Raw genomic sequence first — 21,207 nt, forward strand, 5'->3', positions numbered from 1 at the left:
ATGTTAGTATTGTTATCCTGAGACTGTTGTGTGCACAGTGTGGGATAAATCTAATAAGTAATTATGCTGGTATTATTAAGCACCAAGAGTTTCAGTGTGATTGTTGGAAGATACAGGGTAAGATCAATAAAGTTAAATAAAAACCCTGGAGTATTGAATTTGAATCATAATTATCAGGCTGAATTCATAGTGTTTATCATCTTTAAAAAAAATTTTTCCTAGATCTGTCCACTGAAAAGTCATACAAACAATGATTAAGCCAGCACTGCCAGCACATTGAGTGTGGTCTGTCAGATACTGTTTTCCAATAAAAGAAATCAAGACTTCTTAACGAAATAGCTGAAGAAAGAGGAACTCTGGGGCCAGGAATGTACAAACTGAGCCTGGAATGTCTTATCACTGTAGAAAGCAAGAAACCTATCAAAGACTACCAAGGTGGGGTCAAAAGGATCCAGGTGCAAGCTTAAACAAGCTTCTACTGCCTAAATATGGGACAATTTAAACAACAAAATAAATAATAACAGCCTGAAATTCATTTAAATCCATGAGTTCATGATTCTACACACACATACACACTCTTCTCTTTTATCTCCTTTGGAGGGTCCTTGGAAACCACCTAATTATTTTGAAAACCTATAAATAAGGGGAAAGAATCAAGCATTATCCTGTCTTTCCTATAGAAATAGGAAACCAAAGAGTTGACATATTGAAATTTCTCTTTAAAGAAGTATTCCAAATAATAAGAAAAAAGAACAGAATTAAATTATTGGCATTTTGCAACCTCTAACAGATTAATGGATCTGGGTAATGATCAACAATGGTGGATAAGATCACAAAACATCAAAGATGATGCCAAATTTTTTGGCACACTCAAGGATTATTATGATGCAGTTGTTTAAACAGTAACTCCACCGTTAGAAACAAAGATAACAGAGAAGAGATTTGAGTCAAACAGAAAATCACGACTCAATTTTGAGCACTTTAAACTTAAGATAACTATTAGATATCCAAATGGAGATGTTGATGCAGTTGGATATACGAATCCAGAGCTTAGGACTCCAATGAATAGAGGGTATTTAGGAGCCTTGAAATTATGTGAGATCACCAAGGGGATAAATATAAATAGGCAAAGAGGCATAAGGACTAAGTTTAGAAGCACACCAATGTTAAGAGATCAAGGAGATGAAGAGGAAATCAGCAAAGAAACTGAAAAGAAGAAATCAATACAGTCAAAGGAAAATAAGGAAAGCACGGTTTCCTGAAGCCAAGCGAAAAAAAGTGTGTTAAAAAAGAAAGCATGTTCAACAGTATCATGATGCTGGTAAGTGATATGAAGACTTATTAACTAAGCACTGCACAGCAGCGTGGACATCTCTAGTGAGCATAATAAGCTGTTTCAGTGGAGTAATAGAGGCAAAAGTTTAAGTGAGACCCAGAAAGAACAAGATGAGAGAAATAGTACACAAGTCCTTTTGAAGATCTTGTTATAAGGGAAGGAGAAAGGAATTGGGTAACAACCAAAGGGAGAAGTTTTTGTTTTGCTATTATTTATACGGTGGGAAAATAATGGCAGATTTGAGTTAGGCGGGAAAGAGCCAGTAAAAAATAGAAAATACGGTTGTTGAAGAAGAGAGGAAAATTGCTAAGTCATTGTCCTACAACGGCAAGAGAAGATGAGACATGCAGAAGTGGAGGAATTCACTTTTGCAAAGAGCACAAACAGTGAATCCACAGTAATAAGAGAGAATATAGAGTTTATGGACACAAATGCAGGTGAATGAGACCCCGGTGGTTATATGGCCTCTGACAGTGAGAGAGGAAAAAACTTCCCTATCCCAATCCTAACATCTTTGGTTAGTTATTAGATCACTGGGACAAGATTTTAAGCATACCACAAAGTATAGAAATAAACTAGAAATTAAGAGTTAAAGAAAAATTACTAATTATATTTAACAAATTTTATAGCAACACAAAGATTTCTCTTGTCTTCTACAAAAGAAAGCGACGGTTTCAAAATGTAAATATCAAAATGTTCTATATCTCAATTCGGGTGGTGCATACATGGGTGTATACATTTGTCACAATTCATCACACTGTATAGCTAACATCTCTGCATTGAATTATATGTAACTTATATTCAAATATTTAAACCATTAAGAAATTTAAGAAATTTGTTATCTTTCACAGGGACAATTTTATTCATTAAAAAGATATTTACTTTAAATGTACTGTTCATCTCTCAGGATCTTTAAGAAAGCCAAGCTTTAAGATATCCCATTAATTTGCTACATACTGTAATTTTTAAAAGTCTTTTTATTCATTTGTTAGGTTTTCAGGGTAGAAGACAAGACTAGCAATGGGAAAATCCGCCAGACATCAAATAGTAAGAATAAAACTCAACAACTCAGAGAGGGAGACAAAAAGGCACACAAAGATGAGTCCAGAGCATTGAGCCTGAAGCGTAGGTAAAAGAGTGATACCATCAATCCAAATAACAATATAAGGAGAAACAGGAAACAGTTTTTTAAGAAAAGCACCGATGGGCTCAGTCTAAGACTTTCTAGACAGGAAAACAAGGAGAGAAAGTAACGTATTTTTTTAGAATTTAGGACACCACGTTGGAGATCCTAGCAGACAAAATGTGAGAATGAAATTCAGGACCAAAGTCAGAACTGAACATACATGGAAGTGATAGTTAAAGCCATGAGCCTGAAGGAATGAAAGAAGAGGCCCAAAGACAAAAATCTTATGGAAGGAGACTTCTAGTTTCCAGTTCTACATGTAAGGAGCTTGGAAGTTACCACTCCATCGTAACAAGTAAAAAGCTAAACTAACTGAAAAGTAAACAACTCCTTCTGGATCCCTAAGAGAGAGAAGGACACAGGACAAACCGCTTCCCCCAAGACTGGAGAGACCAAGAGGAGAATACAGGCTTACCCTTCCTGAAACAGTCAGGAGAGGAAACAGCTGCAGGAACTGTGCTGGGGTAGGAAAATCTGAACTGTAACTGACGAATTGCTGGAGGCTCAGCGCACACAAGTCTGGAAGTTAAAGACTCCAGGGATACCCAGTCATAGGAAGGACCCCCACAATATTGTGAGATTTACCTCCAGGAGCTCGACCAGATTCCAGCAGTAAATACTGGAGAAAAATCCCCTCCTGCTTCTGGCAGGGGGAGGGGAAAAAGAACCATTTTGAAATACTGCGAAGCACTCTGTGCCTCTTATCAAGGCCTGCCCTCAGGAGAAAATAAACCAAAGCCTAACCTGCTGGGGTATTATCAGAGCCTAACTGACAGGAAATACTCAATTCCACCTGGCTCTAGCCTTCCAGTGGGAGAAGAGAAATACTCAATTCCAGCACACACTAGCCATCCTGCCTCAGCTAAGAGGGAAGAAAAAAACAAAAACTGAGAAACATAACAGCCCAGAGGCACAGGCTCTCTAAACAACTGAGACCTCATTGCAGGACTACAGAACGCTTTCCCTCCCCCCATACCTCACCACCATATTACTAGAGGCCATGACAAGAGTTCCTTTTACCCCATACAACATGTCCAGCTACTGAGAAAAAATTACAAGGCATCCCAAAAGGCAAAAAACACAATTTGAAAAGAGAGCATGTATCAGAACCAGACACAGCAGGGATGCTGGAATTATCAGACCAGGAATTTAAAACAACTATGAATAATATGCTAAGGACTCTAATAGATAAAGTAAGTAGTATGTAAGAACACATCGGCAATGTAAGCTGAGGGATGGAAATCTTAAGAAAGAACCAGAAAGAAATGCTGGAGATCAAAAATCCTGTAACAGAAATGAAGAATGCCTTTGATGCACTTATTAATTAGTAGACTGGACACAGCTGAGGAAAAAATTTCTGAGCTAGAGGATATATCAATAGAAACCTCGAAAACCAAAAAGCAAAGAGGACAAAGACTGAAAAAAAAACAGAACAAAATATCCAAGGACTGTGGGATAACCACAAAAGGTGCAACATATGTGTAATGAGACTACCAGAAGGAGAAGAGAGAAAGGAACAGAAGAAATAGCTGAAACAATGACAGAGGATTTTTAGGGCAGTGAAAATACTCTGTATGATATTATAATGATGGATATATGTCATTATACACTTGTCCAAACCCAGAGAATGTACAACACCAAGAATGAATCTTAAAGAAAACCGTGGACTTTGAGTATGATGTGTCCATGTAGGCTCATCCTTGGTAAAAAATGCACCATTCTGCTGAGTGATGCTGATAATGAGTGACTAGACACACGTGGGGGTAGAGGGTATACGGGCAATCTCTCCTATCTTGCTCTCAATTTTTTTTGCTGTAAACCTAAAACTGCCCTAAAAGAATTAAGTCTTAAAAAATAAATCTATGGAATACACACACTTCAGGGTGCAAGAAAAGCAAGACCAATAAAAAAAAATCAGAGGAGAAGTAGCCAGAAGCAGAAAGAAGGAAAACCAAGCAAGTTCATTTCAATCCTATGTCCTACAACACCATACTCCAGTCAGACTGAATTACTCACTAGTGCATAAATTAGTACCCAACATTCTTGCTTTAATGCTCTTCCTTACCCTGAACCTTCATGTTGGAATGTTCTACTACCATCTACACCTGTGAAAACCACACCCGTTTCCAAAGGTCCATCTCAAGGACGCCTACCCCAAGTTTTCCTTGATGCTCCCCAAATAGATGTGCACTCTCTTTTCTAAAACATAAGAGCACTTCCATGATTCATGTCTATTCCTAGTATATAATTTGCCATAATGTGTCTTGTATTATTCATATACGACATTATATGCTCTACTAGATGGTAAGCTCATAGAGGTCTATGGTCATTTTTTCATTCTGCCCCATATTTAGTACAGTGCTGTATATATAAACAGAAACTTTAAACATTAGGTGAGTTTGTTTTTAACTGAGTGGTCAATAACACCCTTAGTCAGGAGTTCAGGCATATTTCCCAAGTCCTTGAGGGGACAAGGAAAAGAAAATAAAAGGAAAATTAAAACAAAACGAAAATCAACTATTTCATTTTAAAAACAGTTTTTAAAATTCCACAAAAACCCCATACCTCCCTAATTAAAACCTGAAAGAAATTTTACATACTTATGGGATATAAAAAATAAAAAAATAAAGGTCAGTTGGAAAGGATTAGTGATTAAAGTGAAAGGCTCTCAAATATTTTTAATCAATTATTTTAAACATTTTCAGGATCAAGGTAAAATATTCCTTCAGTTTTAAAAAGATCCTCTTTATCAATTGAGCTTAACAGACTATAGTTTCAGCCCTCCAGGCCTAGTAACACTGTAAAAAGGCCAGGGGCTAGTAAAAAGCAGGTCATCAACAGCTGGTAGGACCAGTACTAGGTCATGAGCAAATCAAGCCAGGCCAGACCCAGAAAAGTCCGGATAGAAAGCCTAACTAAAATACAGGGCTAATTAACAGGGGAAAATAGCAATCTTTATGGTGAGGTAAGGTGTATTCTCCAGGCAAGCTTAACATAACATTTAAGACATAAGCCAATATGATTCAAATCGAATATAGGAACAAGCAGGTCTGAGGTCCTAGGGAAAAAGCTGACATCAACATCCAGAGGTTTTCAACTAAAACTGAGATCATTAATAGAAACATAGTTCAAGAATGCATAAAAGGAGGTTCTTTCAGTTTCCAGGGCTCAAACCTGAATACAAATTTTAAAAAACAACAACTTGGAACTATGTCTAAACCTGTTGTGGAGAGTGAAGAGGAGTTGGGAGAGTTGGGCTCTAACCCAGTTCTCTTCACACACACAAAGTGACCCAAGTAACATAGCCTCTCTAAGCCTCGGTCTCCTCATACATGAAATAGGGATACCAGCTGTCTTGCCAATTGCAAAAAAACATCACTGAAGATAATGTGAGACATCACAAATGCTTTATAAACCATGATGTTAGAATCAACTTGTGGTGGGGTTTTCTGAGGACAAGAACAATTTACTTTGCATCTCCCTGATACAGCACAGTATCTTACCTTAAGACCTCAAAAATAGCTTTCTAGAGCAAAACAGCCTTCTGAAGACCACGTGGTTAGTGACAGCTGAACAGAGGATAGAACTATAGGAAAATGTAGACTGTTATATAATTTTCTTTAGATATGAAAATTTGGGACAGCCAGGAAACTTACTACTAAAAGAAAATTCTAAAAATCAATGAAAAGGTCGATGAGTACATTTTAAGTTAATACAGAAAATATTGTTAAGCTATATAATTTCTAGAGAATAAAAAGACAAAAAAATCACTGAACTCTAAGAAAAAGAAATAGAAAAATATCTGAGTCTCTGTCACATTACTAGAAAATGAGCTGTACCATGTAGAAAGACTTAGGGTGATAAACTAAATTAAAACAGATCCAAGCTTTACTAATAGCACAAACTTGGCATAATACTTAGATCAATTCAATAACAACTTAGTGAAGGAGCAAGACACAGATAAAGGTAGGTATAATAGAAAGGAGACTGTGATTAGACATATAATGAGGTAATTATACAGCCCCATTTGCCTGGGACAGTCCTCATTTACACCTGTCTTCCTGGTTTAATTATTAACAGCACCCTCTTTCACTCTCAAAAGTATCCCAGTTTGGATGATGAAATATATGGTCACCCTATCTACAAGAACAATCTATGGCAGAGTTAATGTTACAGGAAAGGTACAATTTTATTTAATTTGTGAAACGGAAATAAACAGGTTCTGTACCCACTCGAACTCAGACATCTTTTGGAAGATGAGACAATATGTGAAGGGTACTAAACTCCCAAAAAAATGCATTACATAAACGCAGTGCCAGGCTGTGATCCTGAAAATGTCCAGGAAAGGAGGGGGAGAAGAGGAGCAGGACTGGCAGTACAGTCAGGCTGGAACTGAGGGAACAGACGCAGGTCCTGATTCACACTCCTACTCTTCTGCCCCCTTCCAGTCTGTAACAGGATTTAATATGAAACTCTTGTTAAGGTAAATTAAAAATTAATGGGAGAGGAATGGGAAACAAATTTTTTTAATGAAAATACATAATTACCAGGTGGTCTGAGTAAGGAAAGTGGAAATAATTTGAAGGAAGGGGCTAAAGATTTACTAGCTGAAGCAGGGGTCGTGATAACTCCCAGAAAGAGGCAAAGGAACTAGGTTGAATGTTTCAAGGCCATAAAATGATTTCAGAAGCTTTTGGCTCTTTATAGACAGATCTCATTCTATAGACCGTTCAGTCCCAGTTTATAAACTGTTTGCATTTAAGAGTGTTTATCTGCCATTTGAAATACATCTTTCCACAGAAACTATTACAGTGTTTTAAGTTCCTACCTACTGCAGCACAAAAGCCTTTTTAATTCACATGTAACTGAACTATACGTATACCAATGGTGCTTCTCAAATGACCTGTGACTAAGGAAGCATCAGGAAGAGAGAATCCGTTATAATAAATCAGAGTTTGAGGTAGAGGCAAGATATTGTGGATGGTAAGAAATGGCAGGATAACAGTCTTCTAGTTTCTATGGTAGTTGCTTTGAGGGACAAGGAGATATATGAATAGAAACACTCTGGGAGAATTAATTCTCATCAAGTATTATAAACAGAAAGATAACAACCACAGTCAGTAAATAAATTGGAAAAGCAAGAGACAGAGGAGGAAGTACAGTAATTAGGTACTACAATTGTCAAGGCAAGACATAAGAGTCCAGGTATGCAACTAAATAAATGCTGAGGCAGGATAAAAAATTCAGAACTTAAGAAATATTCTAGGTACAACTATAAAATAATGAGATTTTCTTAAAATCTATCTCAATATTTTATATAATGGTTCTTAACCATTCTAGGTTACAAAGCCATCTTCCTTTAACAAAAAAAAAGCAAAGAGTTTTCTCCCCAGAAAAATACACACACAACCCTACTTTATAGTAACTGTATGTCCATGACTCCCTGTAGAAAATATTAAGAAACTTGTAAGGTAGGACTTGGCTAAAGTGAAATCACAAAGTACAGGGGCAGGAAGCAACGCCGTTTGCAAGACCATCACAATAGCCAAATATAAATACCATGCCTGAGATGACAAAAGCTGTTACAAAAGTACAGTGCAAAAACTATAAGATTTATTAAATACAACGCAGACATCAGAATCACCTGAGGACTTGCTAAAATACAGATTTCTGGGCCCCACCCTCAAGTTCCTGATTCAGTAGGGCTGGGACGGGGCCCAAGAATTTGCATTTCTAACAAGTTGATGCTTGTCCAGGGAGCATATTTTGCTTTATTCCTTAGAGCAATCTTTCAAAACTACAGCAATTCCTTCTTCATTCTCTTCTCTCCCTTGAGGCCCAAAGATTTGGCTGCAACGATCTATTTTGTCAAATGGGTTCATCGCCTTTCCTTCCTCATTCTGTAGGTTAAATACAAAGTAGGAAAATGCCCCAACCTTTTTTTTACCTTGCTTCCAAAACACACATGCAGCCTCCATATTATTTTGAATAGCTCAAAGTGCAGTTAACAGATGTGAACAGAGAAGACACAAGCCAAATGACTAACAGGTACTTGGTGCTTAACAGATTTTGGTGCATTGTAGAATATCAAAATACCTTGATCATACATCCCGAGAGGACTTCCTTCTAGATAAGAGGAGGATGTTTCTTCCATAGCCTCCTATTTAAAGGTGTTCAAAATCATTAATTCTCTTCTAGGATCTCTACAGATCAATAATTTAAATTTAAAAATTAAAAGAATTTGCAGCTGAAAGAAAAAGTCAGTGGCAAATTAAAAGTATTTTTCAAACAAAGGAAATAGAGATTTTAATGTCTTCTCTTATCAAAATGATATCTAAATTTTCTGTCTCAGTCACTCCCCACCTTTTTTTCTAAATTAATATAAATGAATGAGCTTTGCTCCATTCTTACAATACCATTACAGGTATCATAGATATCAGAGCCAATTTCAATCATGAAAAGCAGAGTGGTCACCATAACAATATCAGTAATTGATGTGCTATATAGATAAGAGACCTATATACAGTGAACAGTGGAAATTAGAGAAAAATAAATATTAAGATTAGCAGTGTCTCTGGAACTTGCTTTCTGGAAAAACTCTCACAGTTGCCTGTTCTTATAAAAATGAAACGAAGACTACGTGACTTATAACAGACCTTGCTTTACAATTCCTTAGTGCAGTGGTCTCCAAATTCAGTTGCCCAGACCCTACAAGGATGGACAATCTAACCCACTTGAGAGGGATAAAATATCAGAACTTCCATTCATATTTAATTTTTATCTTATTTTTAATTTATACTTTTGTGAACATTTTAAAAAGACAATAGTATAACAGTATGTATGTATATACATTAAATACATAATAAATACATATATACACATGCACTACTTATATACAGCTATTTATTTATCCAGGAGGGCATAATGAGGGAGATTAATGATACATATTAACAGAGAAAAACAACACAGAGTAGGAATCAAGAACATGGATTCAGTCTGGCTTCAAAACCCCAGTTCTATCATTTATAAGCTGGTGACCAAAGGCACATTGCCTAACTTCCGTGAAGCCTGTCTCCTTATCTGCAAATAAGATAATAATATTATATTTGTAGCTCATAGGGTTGCTATGAGGAGTCCATACCATAGTACATGCAAAGTGCTTACAGTGCGGAATAAACAGTAAATGCTCAATAAATGTTTTCTGTTATTTTAGTATCTAAATCTATAAATGTAAGTTTGAGAAGTCCTATAGTAACAAAACTAAATTAATCCATCATTTCCCAATTTTGGCCATCTAACCATTTTTTCTATGGCTTATCTATTAACATTCTCTGCTACTCTAATTGTACGCTTATTGCTATTATTTTCGAGGAAGAATTAAAGTCTGTTTTTATGGCATCAAGTAATTAACTAACTGAACTATGAAAATTTCAGTATACAGGAAAACACCTCAATAATTATAATTTAACAGAGAGCAAGAATTCTTTAACACCTACTCTCTTACCTTACCTGCTTGGCCTTTCAGGGGAATGCCAAGTGATCCTTCAGTCAAATAAATTGTACTGGTACATTTGTGCATGCAATTACAGACACAAAGCACTGTCCAACACATCACGCTTTCAAATTCTAGACATATCCTATTACAAAGATAAACATGACAAGTCTTACTGTGGTTCACTTCCAAAATGAAGCCTTTTGAAGGAAGTTATGTAACTTGAATGTTTTCATACTTTATAATTCTGTGGCTTGAGAATTTCCCATCAAATATGGCTAGCATATTTGTTAGTACCGTTAGCAGAATATAGAAACAAATCACAGTAAACAGCCTCTAAAATGGCTCCCATGATCACCACATCCTCGGATTCATGCCATCATGTAACTCCCTCCCCTTGAGTATCAGCGGGATCCGGTGACTCACTTCTGGCAAACAGAATATGGCAAAAAAGTGATGGGATGTCACTTCTAAGATTAGGTTACAAGAATAATTTGACTTCCATGTTGTTGGCCCTTCTCTTGCGCTCTCTCTCTGAGCTCCCTCTGACTCTCTCGGAGGGAAGCCCACTGCCACCTTATGAGCCGTGTAGCAGGGAACAGATATCTCCAACCAACAACCAGTGAGGACCTGCAGGGCCAAGAAGCACATGAGTAGGCTTCGAAGTGGATCCTCCTTGAATCAGGCCTTGAGATAACTAAAATACAGCTGACATCTTAATTGCAGCCTTGTGACAGAGACCCAGAGCCAGAAGACCCAGCAAAGCTGCACCTGGATTTCTGACCCACAGAAATCATGAGATAATGAATGTATATTGCTGTAAGCCACTACCTTTGGGAGAAAATTTGTTACACGGCAATAGATGACTAATACGTAAGCTAAAATTTTAACTTAAAGAACACATGCATTTATTCTTTGAGAAACAGTAATCCAAATAATTCAAAACTCATTGATCCTATTTTAAAATGTATTTTCTACTATGTTTTCTAAGCCCACTTTTACCTATTTTCATAAGTGATTCTCCTTGTTTCAGACACAGATACATCTGTGTTGTTAACTAAATTTTCTGAGAGGTACATAGACAAATGATGACAAAGGTGTTTTTCAGGAAGAATAGTTACTGAAGAAAAACTGAAATACCAGGTACAACCAGATTTTCCATATAAGTTGGTCTTAAAGTTGATTATATATATCAAACCAACTGATAAGAACAAAAACTCTAAAACTACCTATTCCAAATGACATCGATGAAAGAGAAGAATGGGTAAAAAGGAAAAAAAAATTAGAAAAAGGGAAGGAATTTTTAATAATTTAAAAGGAAAAAAGGGAAAAGTAAAAACAAAAAATAAAGTTCACACAGATCAGAAACTATAATAAATTTTTCAGTCACAAAGTAGGCAATACAATGTGAATTCTCATTGCCTTCTATTGCTGTGCTCAAGGCAACAAAACCATTCATTTCTCTTATTTAAATTATTTGCTGATCAAGTACCTACACTTTCAAAAGTATCTTCAATATTGACAGAACATTCAAACTTGATTGTAATCAACAACTCAATCTAAACAGGTCACAGATCCAGCACAAATTGACATTTAATCTTTTTGATCTTGGGCCAAAAGATAATGAAAGCAAAAGCTCTACATCCTGTTCCTAATCTGAAACACGCCCAGTTCTCCAATTTCAGGTTTAGAATAGCTCTGGAAAATTGCCAGATATTTATTCCCTTACTTGTCCAAGTACTGCATACAGTACACTTAAGTGTTACCTTCTTAATGAGAACTGCCGTGACCACCCTATTTAAAACTGCAGCCACCCATAATCTACCTGTCCTGATTCCCCTTTCCCTGCTTATTTAGCTTTTTGTTTAGTCTGCCTTCCACAAGCCCCAAAAGAATGTTAGCTTAAAGGCTTGAAGATTTAAGTGAGATTTTGTCTGTTTTCTTCCTGATATATTTCAAGATTTATTGAGTATCTGGCATATAATAGATCCTCAAATATTAGCTCAATATTAAATGGATGAATAAACTACAAGAGTAAATGCCTTCTCATACAAACAAACATACAAAAAGAAATACAAAAACAAAAAACATTAAAACAGAGGGCACTAAAAGAGAAAAAAATTGAGTTTTCGACCATCATTTTCAAATGCTAAGTATTTTTTTAAACTTTTTTTGAAAAGCTACATTGCAAAGCAAAGATCAAAAGAAGAAATTAAGTATTTTAAGTTTTTGACTAAGGTTTCCTATTAAACTCGTGAAATTTCCTAATGATGGCTGCTACAGGACCATAATAGTATTACTATTTACTTCTTTAAAAAAGAGAGACTTTAAAAAGATGTGGGCTGGCCCAGTGGCGCAGTGGTTAAGTTCACACGTTCCGCTTCTCAGTGGCCTGGGTTTCGTCGGTTCCGATCCCAGGTGCAGACATGGCACCACTTGGCAAAAAGCCATGCTGTGGTAGGTGTCCCACGAATAAAGCAGAGGAAGATGGGCATGGATGTTAGCTCAGGGCCAGTCTTCCTCAGCAAAAAGAGGAGGATTGGCAGTAGTTAGCTCAGGGCTAATCTTCCTCAAAAAAAAAAAAAAAGACACTTTAACAAGAAATACAAATCAAGATGTAGCTACAATAGTCCACCCTAACCTGTTTCCCTTTCCACAGTTTCAGTCACCCACTGTAAACTGCAGACATTGTCTGCTCTTGACATCCAAACATCCAACCATCAACATCAACATGGCTCCATGATGCTTCTTCTGACATAGGTCAGAAGGTCAACAGCTGCCTAACACTACGTCATTCACATCACTTCATCTCATCACATAGGCACTGTACCATCTCACATCATCACAAGAAGGGTGAATACAGCACAATAAGATACTGAGAGACAGAGCACATTCACACAACTTTTATTACAGTATATTATTATAATTGTTCCATTTTATTATTAGTTATTGCTGTCAATCTCTTACCATGCCCAATTTATACATTAAACTTTATCATAGGTATACATACACAGGAAAAAACACAGTATATATAGGATTCAGTATTGTCCTCAGTTTGAGGCATCCACTGGGAGTCCTGGAATGCACCCCCTGCAAATAAGGGGAAACTACAGTATTCTGAACTGAAGGCACCAAACTAGTCCAAGAACTGCAGAATTAATAACTCATTCCTTAAAGCCTACAACACACCAGTCTCTAGATCAGTGCTGTCCAATAGAAATAAATTGTGATCTACATATGTGATTTTAAATTTTCTAGAAGTTGCATTAAAAAGTAAAAAGAAACAAGTGAAATTAATTTTACATTATATGTCATGTAATCCAGTATGTCCATAATATTATCATGTTCAACATGTACTATTTTAAAATTTAGATATTTTACATTCTTTTTCTCACATAAATTTTCAAAATTTAAAGTGTATTTGACACTTATAACACACCTCAATTTTAAGTGCTCAACAGCCACACGTGGCTAGTAGCTACCATACTGGACAGTGGATTTCTGACTCTTTTAGGAACTAATAAAATATAGAGGTATACTGTATTTGCTTTTAAGTGTTAATATTAGAAGAAATACAGAGAGAAAGAGATCATCTTTTTCTAATCGTTCAAGTTCATCTATCATACTGATAGAATTCTAAGCTCTTTTAACGTGTCTTACTTTTTAATATAAAGTTTTTAGTCCTAACTTTTATTACAAAATGTTTGCAATACCACTGAAATTTAAAAGACTCAATAAGAACTCCATTGAAGTATAAATTACATAGCCATGTACACTTACTCTGTCTGGCACAGTGATAATGATAACATTTCACAGGTTTGAGCATTTAATATCTGATGATGAGGTAAAAACAATTAAAATAACTCAAGTCTAGGAACTATTACGCAATCAAATATATTCAAATAGGCTGTCAAATATCTGCATAAGCTTACTTAAAACCTCTCTGTCTATATATATACAATTTTACCAGATCTTTCCTTTGAAGGTATTTTTAATGATTAAGAAAATGTACACTTTTTTCAGATTTAAATATTTTTGTAAGTGTGATATCATAAGAACTATATTTGGTCTTTGTCCCTGATTCCTGCCACAGAGCTCTTAAAACTCTTGGAATTTCCTAAGTGATAGGAATGTCTTTCACCCCTTTAGATCACACCTGAATTCATGCTAATGAGATGACTTATGGCCCCTGGATCACCTCAGGATGAGGCTGGTCACCAGAAAGACCAAGTGATTAGGGGGTTGGAACTTTCAGTCCCACCCACCTGACCTCTAGGGAAACTGAGCTATGTAAAAACTTTTGAACTTCAAGATCCTGAGAGCTTCCATGTTGGTGAACATATGGAGGTGGTGGGATGGTGGCATGTCCAGAGTGGGCATGGAAGCTCTGTGCCCCTCCTACCATACCTTGTCCTATCCATCCTTCCCATTTGGCTTTGCCAAGTTGTATTCTTCATGATAATAAACCAGTAAACCTAAGTAAAGTGTTTTCCTGAGTTCTGTGAGCCACTCCAGCATATTATCAAACCTGAGGAAGGAGTCATGGGAATCCAAGATTTATAGACAGTTGGTCAGAAGTATGCATGACCCGAGACTTGTGACTGGCATCTGAAGTGGGGGCAGTTCGGTGGGATGGTGCCAGAACTGAAATGAGTTACTGGAAACCCACGTGGTGTCGGAGAATTAAAGAATTGGTTGGTGTCAGAAAACAACCAAGAGTAGCAATATTTATAACTTGATATATCAATTAACAAAGGTGATTTTTTAATATAAAGAATTTAGCCTTTTTCTAGGCCTAAAATTAACCAATCTTAATATGTCAATCTGTAATTTCTGAAATGCAGCTATCTAAAACTATTCAACTTTTAAAAAGTGAAACTGTACACCAGTATTTTCAAATATTTTATAAGACTAAAACTCTCAAAATTAATCACATATGCTCTTTCAATCCCACTTCTCCCTTCCCATAAAATAATCCTTCAGCATTAATATGTTTCCTAACCTAAAACAAAGCTAAGCAATGATTAGGTCCTCAAGCAATACTAACATCAAAGGAAAACTTAGCACCATCAGTGTGATAACTGAAAATTATGTCCTTTCAGTACAGCACCACAAGGTTTAATGCTAAAAGTTATCTCCAATTTAATTGCTGGACACAATTAGAAAACTGCACAGGGCATTCATCTACTAAACACTATTCACTCTCAGAGCTGACATGGAATTTGATAAAACTAATACTGTCATACTGTAAATGACTAAAAAAATGTAGAACAATTATTTTAGGAAATCTATTTAGCCTAGAGAATAATTCTCTCTACAAAGAGAATCAAATATGCAAATATAAATTCTATTTAATCCATAATTTATAAGGATAGTAATAATTTATAAAGTAAATAGAGTTTATGTTCACATATTTGATATTCACATTCTTAAGCAACTATATTGGCAACTAAATAAACCACTTAGACAACCTTGGGAGGATTAGAAAGAACAATTCATCACTAATAATCCCAAGTATTATTACTAAAAAGTAATCTTATAGCTTGTTTTAATGTGTGTGTGTGCGTGTGCGCGCACTTATTGGGACAGAGAGAAGGAATGATGATGATGTTGAGAGAATGAATTACTCGATATAATAAAATGACCCACAATAAATGACAACTACTTTATTTTCTAGCAACAGTAAAACTCTTGATAATCCAATTTCATTTCACTGTACTTCATGACCAAGAGAATATATTTACATACTTCAAATACTTTTTAAGTTAGAAACAATGTAAAATAGGATTATCCTGTCATCTGTGGTTCTAGAAATGAATAAAATAAATTGGACTATTTAGAACTGAAAGCTATGATTATGGTATTAATGGAACTGAGCTCTAACCAAAACAATTTAATCACAATGAGAAGAGATTATCTCAGTAAGCAGAAATCAGATGATGCTGAGACATTAACTTTAAGACTGAAGAGTTATTACCTGATCTAATAAACAATAAGAAATCATTGTTAAGTTTCTTAGCTAGAGAAAACACTCTCCAAGTGATATGCATGATGGATTGGAGAAGAAAAACTTAGAGGTAATAATCTAGGCACAAAATAATAAACCCCCAGATTAAAACAGAGCATGTAAACAACTAGAACAGAGAAGTGAGAAAGGAAGAAAAAGAAATCAATTTTAAGAACACAAGACAGAAGGGGTTAGCAAACTACAGCCTGCTGCCTGTTTTTGCAAATAAAGCTTTACTGGAACACAGCCATGCCCATTAGTTCATGTATTGTCTATGGCTGCTTGGCACTACAACGGGAAAGTTGAGTAGTTACAGCAGAGACCATATGGCCCACAAAATCTAAAGTATTTACTAGCTGGCCTGTATTAGTTTCCTAGGGCTGCTGTAATAAAGTACTACAAACCGGATTGCTTAAAAGAACAGAAATTTATTCTCTCACGGTTCTGGAGGCTCTAAGTCTAAAATCAAAGTATAAGCAGGGCCATCCTCTAAGGCTCTAAGGGGACAATAATTTCCATACCTTTCTCATAGCTTCTGCTGCCACTAGCAATTCTTGTCATTCGTTGACTTGTAGTTGCATAACTCCAATCTCTGCCTCCACTGTCATATGATCATCTTCTCCCCTGTGTCTGTATCTCCACATGGTGTTCTCCTCTCTTACAATGACACTAGTCATATTGGATTACTGGTCATATAGCCTCATGTTAACTAATTACATCTGAAATGACCTTCTTTCCAAATAAGGTCACATTCTGAGGTACTAGAGGTTAGGGCTTCAAAGTATGGTTTGAAGGGGAACACATTTCCACCCGTACCTTGGCCCTTTACAGAAAATGTCTGCCAACTCCTGATTTAGAAGAATAAGAATTGAGGAGAAGTAGGTCCAGAAGTACCATTGAACAGTGAAGCGTTTCAAAGAGAAGAGCTGGGATTTTGATTTAGACAAACTAAGTTGAAAGCAAAAGTAAGAGTCCTCACAAGATATCAGGCAGAAAGCAATACACATAGGTCACGAATCTGGACTGGCTTAGAGACAGAGGAATTAGGAGCAACCTAAAAATGGATAAGCATTCTCAAGGTAAAAGTTTTATACCGCAGGTTAAGAACTGATCTTGAGAGAATGTTACTGTCAGATAACAATGTGATCAGAGGATGTCATTATTATATAACATTAGATAATAATGTAATTTAGTATTATATAAACTAAAAGAGAAGCATTTCAACAGCGACAAATACAACAAAGAGGTTGAAGAGGCCTGAAAAAATGACCAGGGGATTCGGTTAGAATGAAACCACAGCTGAATAAAGAAAACAACTCCTACAGAGAAACTAAGAGGGACACCAGACAGGGGTAAGATGAGAATGCTTAAGAAATAAAGCATTATTTACTTGTACAGTGAGTAGAGCAGATTAATACATTGATGACCCCCAATAAAACCCTTTTCCTGGTATTTATACCCTTGTTTGATCCTCTCCCACATAGACTCTGAGTTTAGCCAAATAACTTGTGTTAAGCCCATTTGATAAACAGGCATTGGCAAACAGAGGCATGATAAGCACTTTCACACAGGAACTTGTTTTCTTGGAGCACTGCCACTCGCAGCCAGCTGCCATGCTGTAAGGAAGCTTGAGCTAGACTCCAGAATGGAGAGAGACTCTGAAGGATAAGAGGTCATCTCAGATATTCCAGCCCCAGCAGAGCTCCCAACTGACACAACTGCCATAGTGACCCCAGCCCACACCTAAGGGAACAGAAAAAGTGCCCAGCTGAGCCCAGTCAACTCAGAGACTCAGAAGAAATAATAAACTGTTGTCGTATTAAACCACTAGATTTTGTGGTGATTTGTAAAGCACCAATAATAACTGATATAATCAAAATAGGATGTATGTTTGAGAAATCCAAGAACATGAGACTGAAGATTCTTATAAAACTGGGAAGACTTGTATACATATGAGAAAAAAGAGAAAAGGAAAACCATGTAAATACAAAGAGTAAAATTAAAACGTAAAGAGAAAAACTAAAGATAAAATTAAAACGTAAAGAGAAAAACTAAAGATGCTGAATGAAGGAGCTGAGTCAGATAAGGAATAATAGGAAAATTTAAGACTAAAAACGGTCATTCTGTTTTAAGAGAATACAAGGGAAAAAGTTTTTCCACCTACTTCAACACTTTCATCTACTTCAATTCCACCATCTTTGTCATCATCCATTTGTTTATGAATTGTTTGAAGAGCTTCCAGACTAAATCTATCTTCTTCTGTGAAGCACGGTGGACTCAGTGACATGCAGGGATCTGAAATAGAACAAAGAGCAATTACTAACTTGCCATGCCAAAACAGAGGCTACAGCTAAGGGAATGTAATTTAAAAGAAGACCAACAAATTAAACTTCAGACTAAGTCAACCTAAGAGGCTTTAAAGAGTCTAGCAGAGTATTCTTCACATGAAAAGTATAATATATGAACACAATTGACTGAAAATAAATAATTGAATTTACTTGATATTAGGCAGCTACAACCAGGAGTTACACCAGTACTAACTTCAGGTTGCCTACATTGTTCCATATCCCCAACCATTTTCTTCTTATCCAACCCATTATATTTATTAATTAGTCCCCCAAGAAACAAATGAACTCCCTCCTTAAAAAAAAAGAAATCACAGAATACAAGGTGTAATTTTTATATAATCCAGTTTAATTAAAATGTAAGTCCTAGGAAAATATCACAAATAATACAAGAAAAGGAAATGTAGAATATTCACATGATCCTTAGAAACTTTTTTTTCATTTTTTCTTCTTAAGAGAATCCAAGAGTCCACTCATGGTATTTTTAAATATATATCTTCTTAAATTCAACAAGGAAAATCCAACAGAAAAAGACTGAATTGTTAAAAATTTTGTTCCTCATGTTTTCCTTAATATACATTTATTGGTTAAACCTGTTCCTATGGAAAATGTGTAAATCCTCACATTCAGGTTGTTAAAAACTAACAATTTAGAGAGTATGTAGGGTTATTAATGACTTAAAAAATCAGCTTAATAAAAATTACCTCCTATTGATTTAAACAGTAAACAGCCTATGTACCAAAATGGAAAAGTACTGCCAAACTTCACTCATCCAATCTGGCTGATGGTAGATTGACAAATTCCACAAACGTACTTCCACTATTCAACCAGGTCACTAAAATAATATCCTTTCAAAATGTCATCAGATTGACATGTATTTCTAGAAATAGTATGGGCTTAAAATTTAAAGTGGTTATTAGCATGATAGAAGGGTTAGCCAAAATTTGATTATCTCCTCAACAGTAGTTAAAAATCAGTTTATCATTCTGGCCCTGTTATGAATTAACTGATGTGGACAAATCACTTGTCCTTGTATCTTAGTTACCTGACCTCTAAAATAAAGTGAGTAGACTAGATGCTTACTAAGCTCTACTGCAACTACAACGGCTTAAGAATATCTAATTCTGTGCTTAGGAAAAAAAATTGCAAGAAAAACCAGTGCTGGAGACCATAAATACTAATAACTTTTTTTCTAAAGAACAATGCAAACCTGTATTACCTACATGTTCCAGTTATAACCCATTTTGGTGATTTAACATTTTTAATAGTTTTAATTCAAAATCTAATTTTAATTTCTTTAGTCTTGGAAGGCAAGAAAACAGAAAAGGAAATTCTAAAAAAACGCAAAATGCAATTATAAGTTATGTGACCTATACCTGTATATATAAATATTTACAACTCTGATCAAGATTTGCTAAAATCTAAGAAGTTATATGCATAATGGTCAATTATCATCCATAATCCACAAAACCACTAGAACCTTGATATGCCTGTGATTTCGAATTCATTTGTAATTATTCTGAATGGATGTAAAGTAAAAGATAAACTCTCAGGTATCATAACATATGGTATAAAGAAGATGTGTACACAATGTGCTATACCCTCCAGCAGATTTTTTTACACATTTTTTTACACATATTTTACAGATATTTTACACATTTTTTTACACATATTTTATTTTGCTAATAAACATATGAAGTGAAAGTGTTATTGCAACTAGTATATAAGGAAAGGGCCAGCATCACTCACTCTAATTAAATAGGCTTTGTTGACAAACTCTCTAAGAGAAGTCAACAGTGAGGGCTGAAGAAACTTTATAAAGCTTCAAGAGAAAGTTAGGAAGAACATATGACCTGAAAAAAATTCCTATAAAAATGAAATTCGTAATTTTTTACTTAACTTATTTAATAAACAAGTTATTTAATAAAACACTATCTTTCAAGGTCTACTTCAGGATGTAACTTGTCCATGAAGTATTTCAGAAATACTATCTCCTGGTAATTATTTCCTTCTCTGAACACCACTCCATCCATTCAACAAAAATCTACTGAGCACCTCCCATGTGTCAGGCATTAGAAATACCATAGTGAACAGAAGAGATAAAAATTCTTCATAAAACTTACATTCTAGTTGAGGAGGTGAGCATAGCAAAATAAATAAGTAAAAGGCATAGCATGTTAGTAGGGGTAAGTATTAAGGAGAAAAAGAGTAAAGAGCAGACAAGAAACGCCAACAGATTTGAAATTTTGGATTATATCTTTATTCTCAAATCATTCTACCTAAATCCTCACTTAATGATGTACTTTACTAGTCTCCAATTGCTTTATGTGTCATTTTGTTCATACAACTAAGCTTATGAACAGGGCAGAAACCATGTTCTGCCGTTTCTCACATGTTCACATAATACTCAGGACTTAGCTGGGTACATTTTGTGCCCCCTGATAAATTCTGTTACTTCAGACATTAAATCACAAAGTTCTAGGCTTCTATACTGTACAAATCAGTGACAGGCATTAGGCATTAAATAGATAACAGTATCCTGTACTCAAAAAAGCTCACAGTCTAGTGAGAAAGAAGGCATGCAGACTACCACAATATATTTGGTTAGCTACCACTGAGAAGATTCATTGTAGAGTGTTATGAAAGCATGGAGGAAGGGCACCTAATCCAGACTACGAAGGAAAAGTCAGAAGTTTTCTAGAGGTAACCCTGGGGAGTTTTAAGTGACCTGTAGTTGACCTTGGGAAGGAGAGAAACGCAAGCCTGGAAAAAAGAAACATCATATGTTCAGTGGCATGAAAAGAACATGGAATATTCAGATAAATGCAACTGTTTATATGT

At 35.7% G+C, this 21,207-nt stretch overlaps 1 protein-coding gene across 8 annotated transcripts in view; it reads right to left on the reverse strand.

Moving 5' to 3' along the window:
- STIM2 (stromal interaction molecule 2) overlaps nucleotides 1-21,207 on the reverse strand; it is a 170,476-nt gene that overhangs the window by 85,647 nt on the left and 63,622 nt on the right. For all 8 annotated transcript variants that reach the window (XM_070613018.1, XM_070613021.1, XM_070613019.1 and 5 more), the window contains exon 2: nucleotides 18,186-18,316. In XM_070613018.1, the coding sequence (XP_070469119.1) occupies nucleotides 18,186-18,308 (123 nt within the window). In that variant the 5' untranslated portion in view covers nucleotides 18,309-18,316. The remainder of the gene's footprint in view (nucleotides 1-18,185; nucleotides 18,317-21,207) is intronic.

This window comes from Equus przewalskii, chromosome 3 (genome assembly GCF_037783145.1).
Source record: "Equus przewalskii isolate Varuska chromosome 3, EquPr2, whole genome shotgun sequence".
Lineage (NCBI taxonomy): Eukaryota > Metazoa > Chordata > Mammalia > Perissodactyla > Equidae > Equus > Equus przewalskii.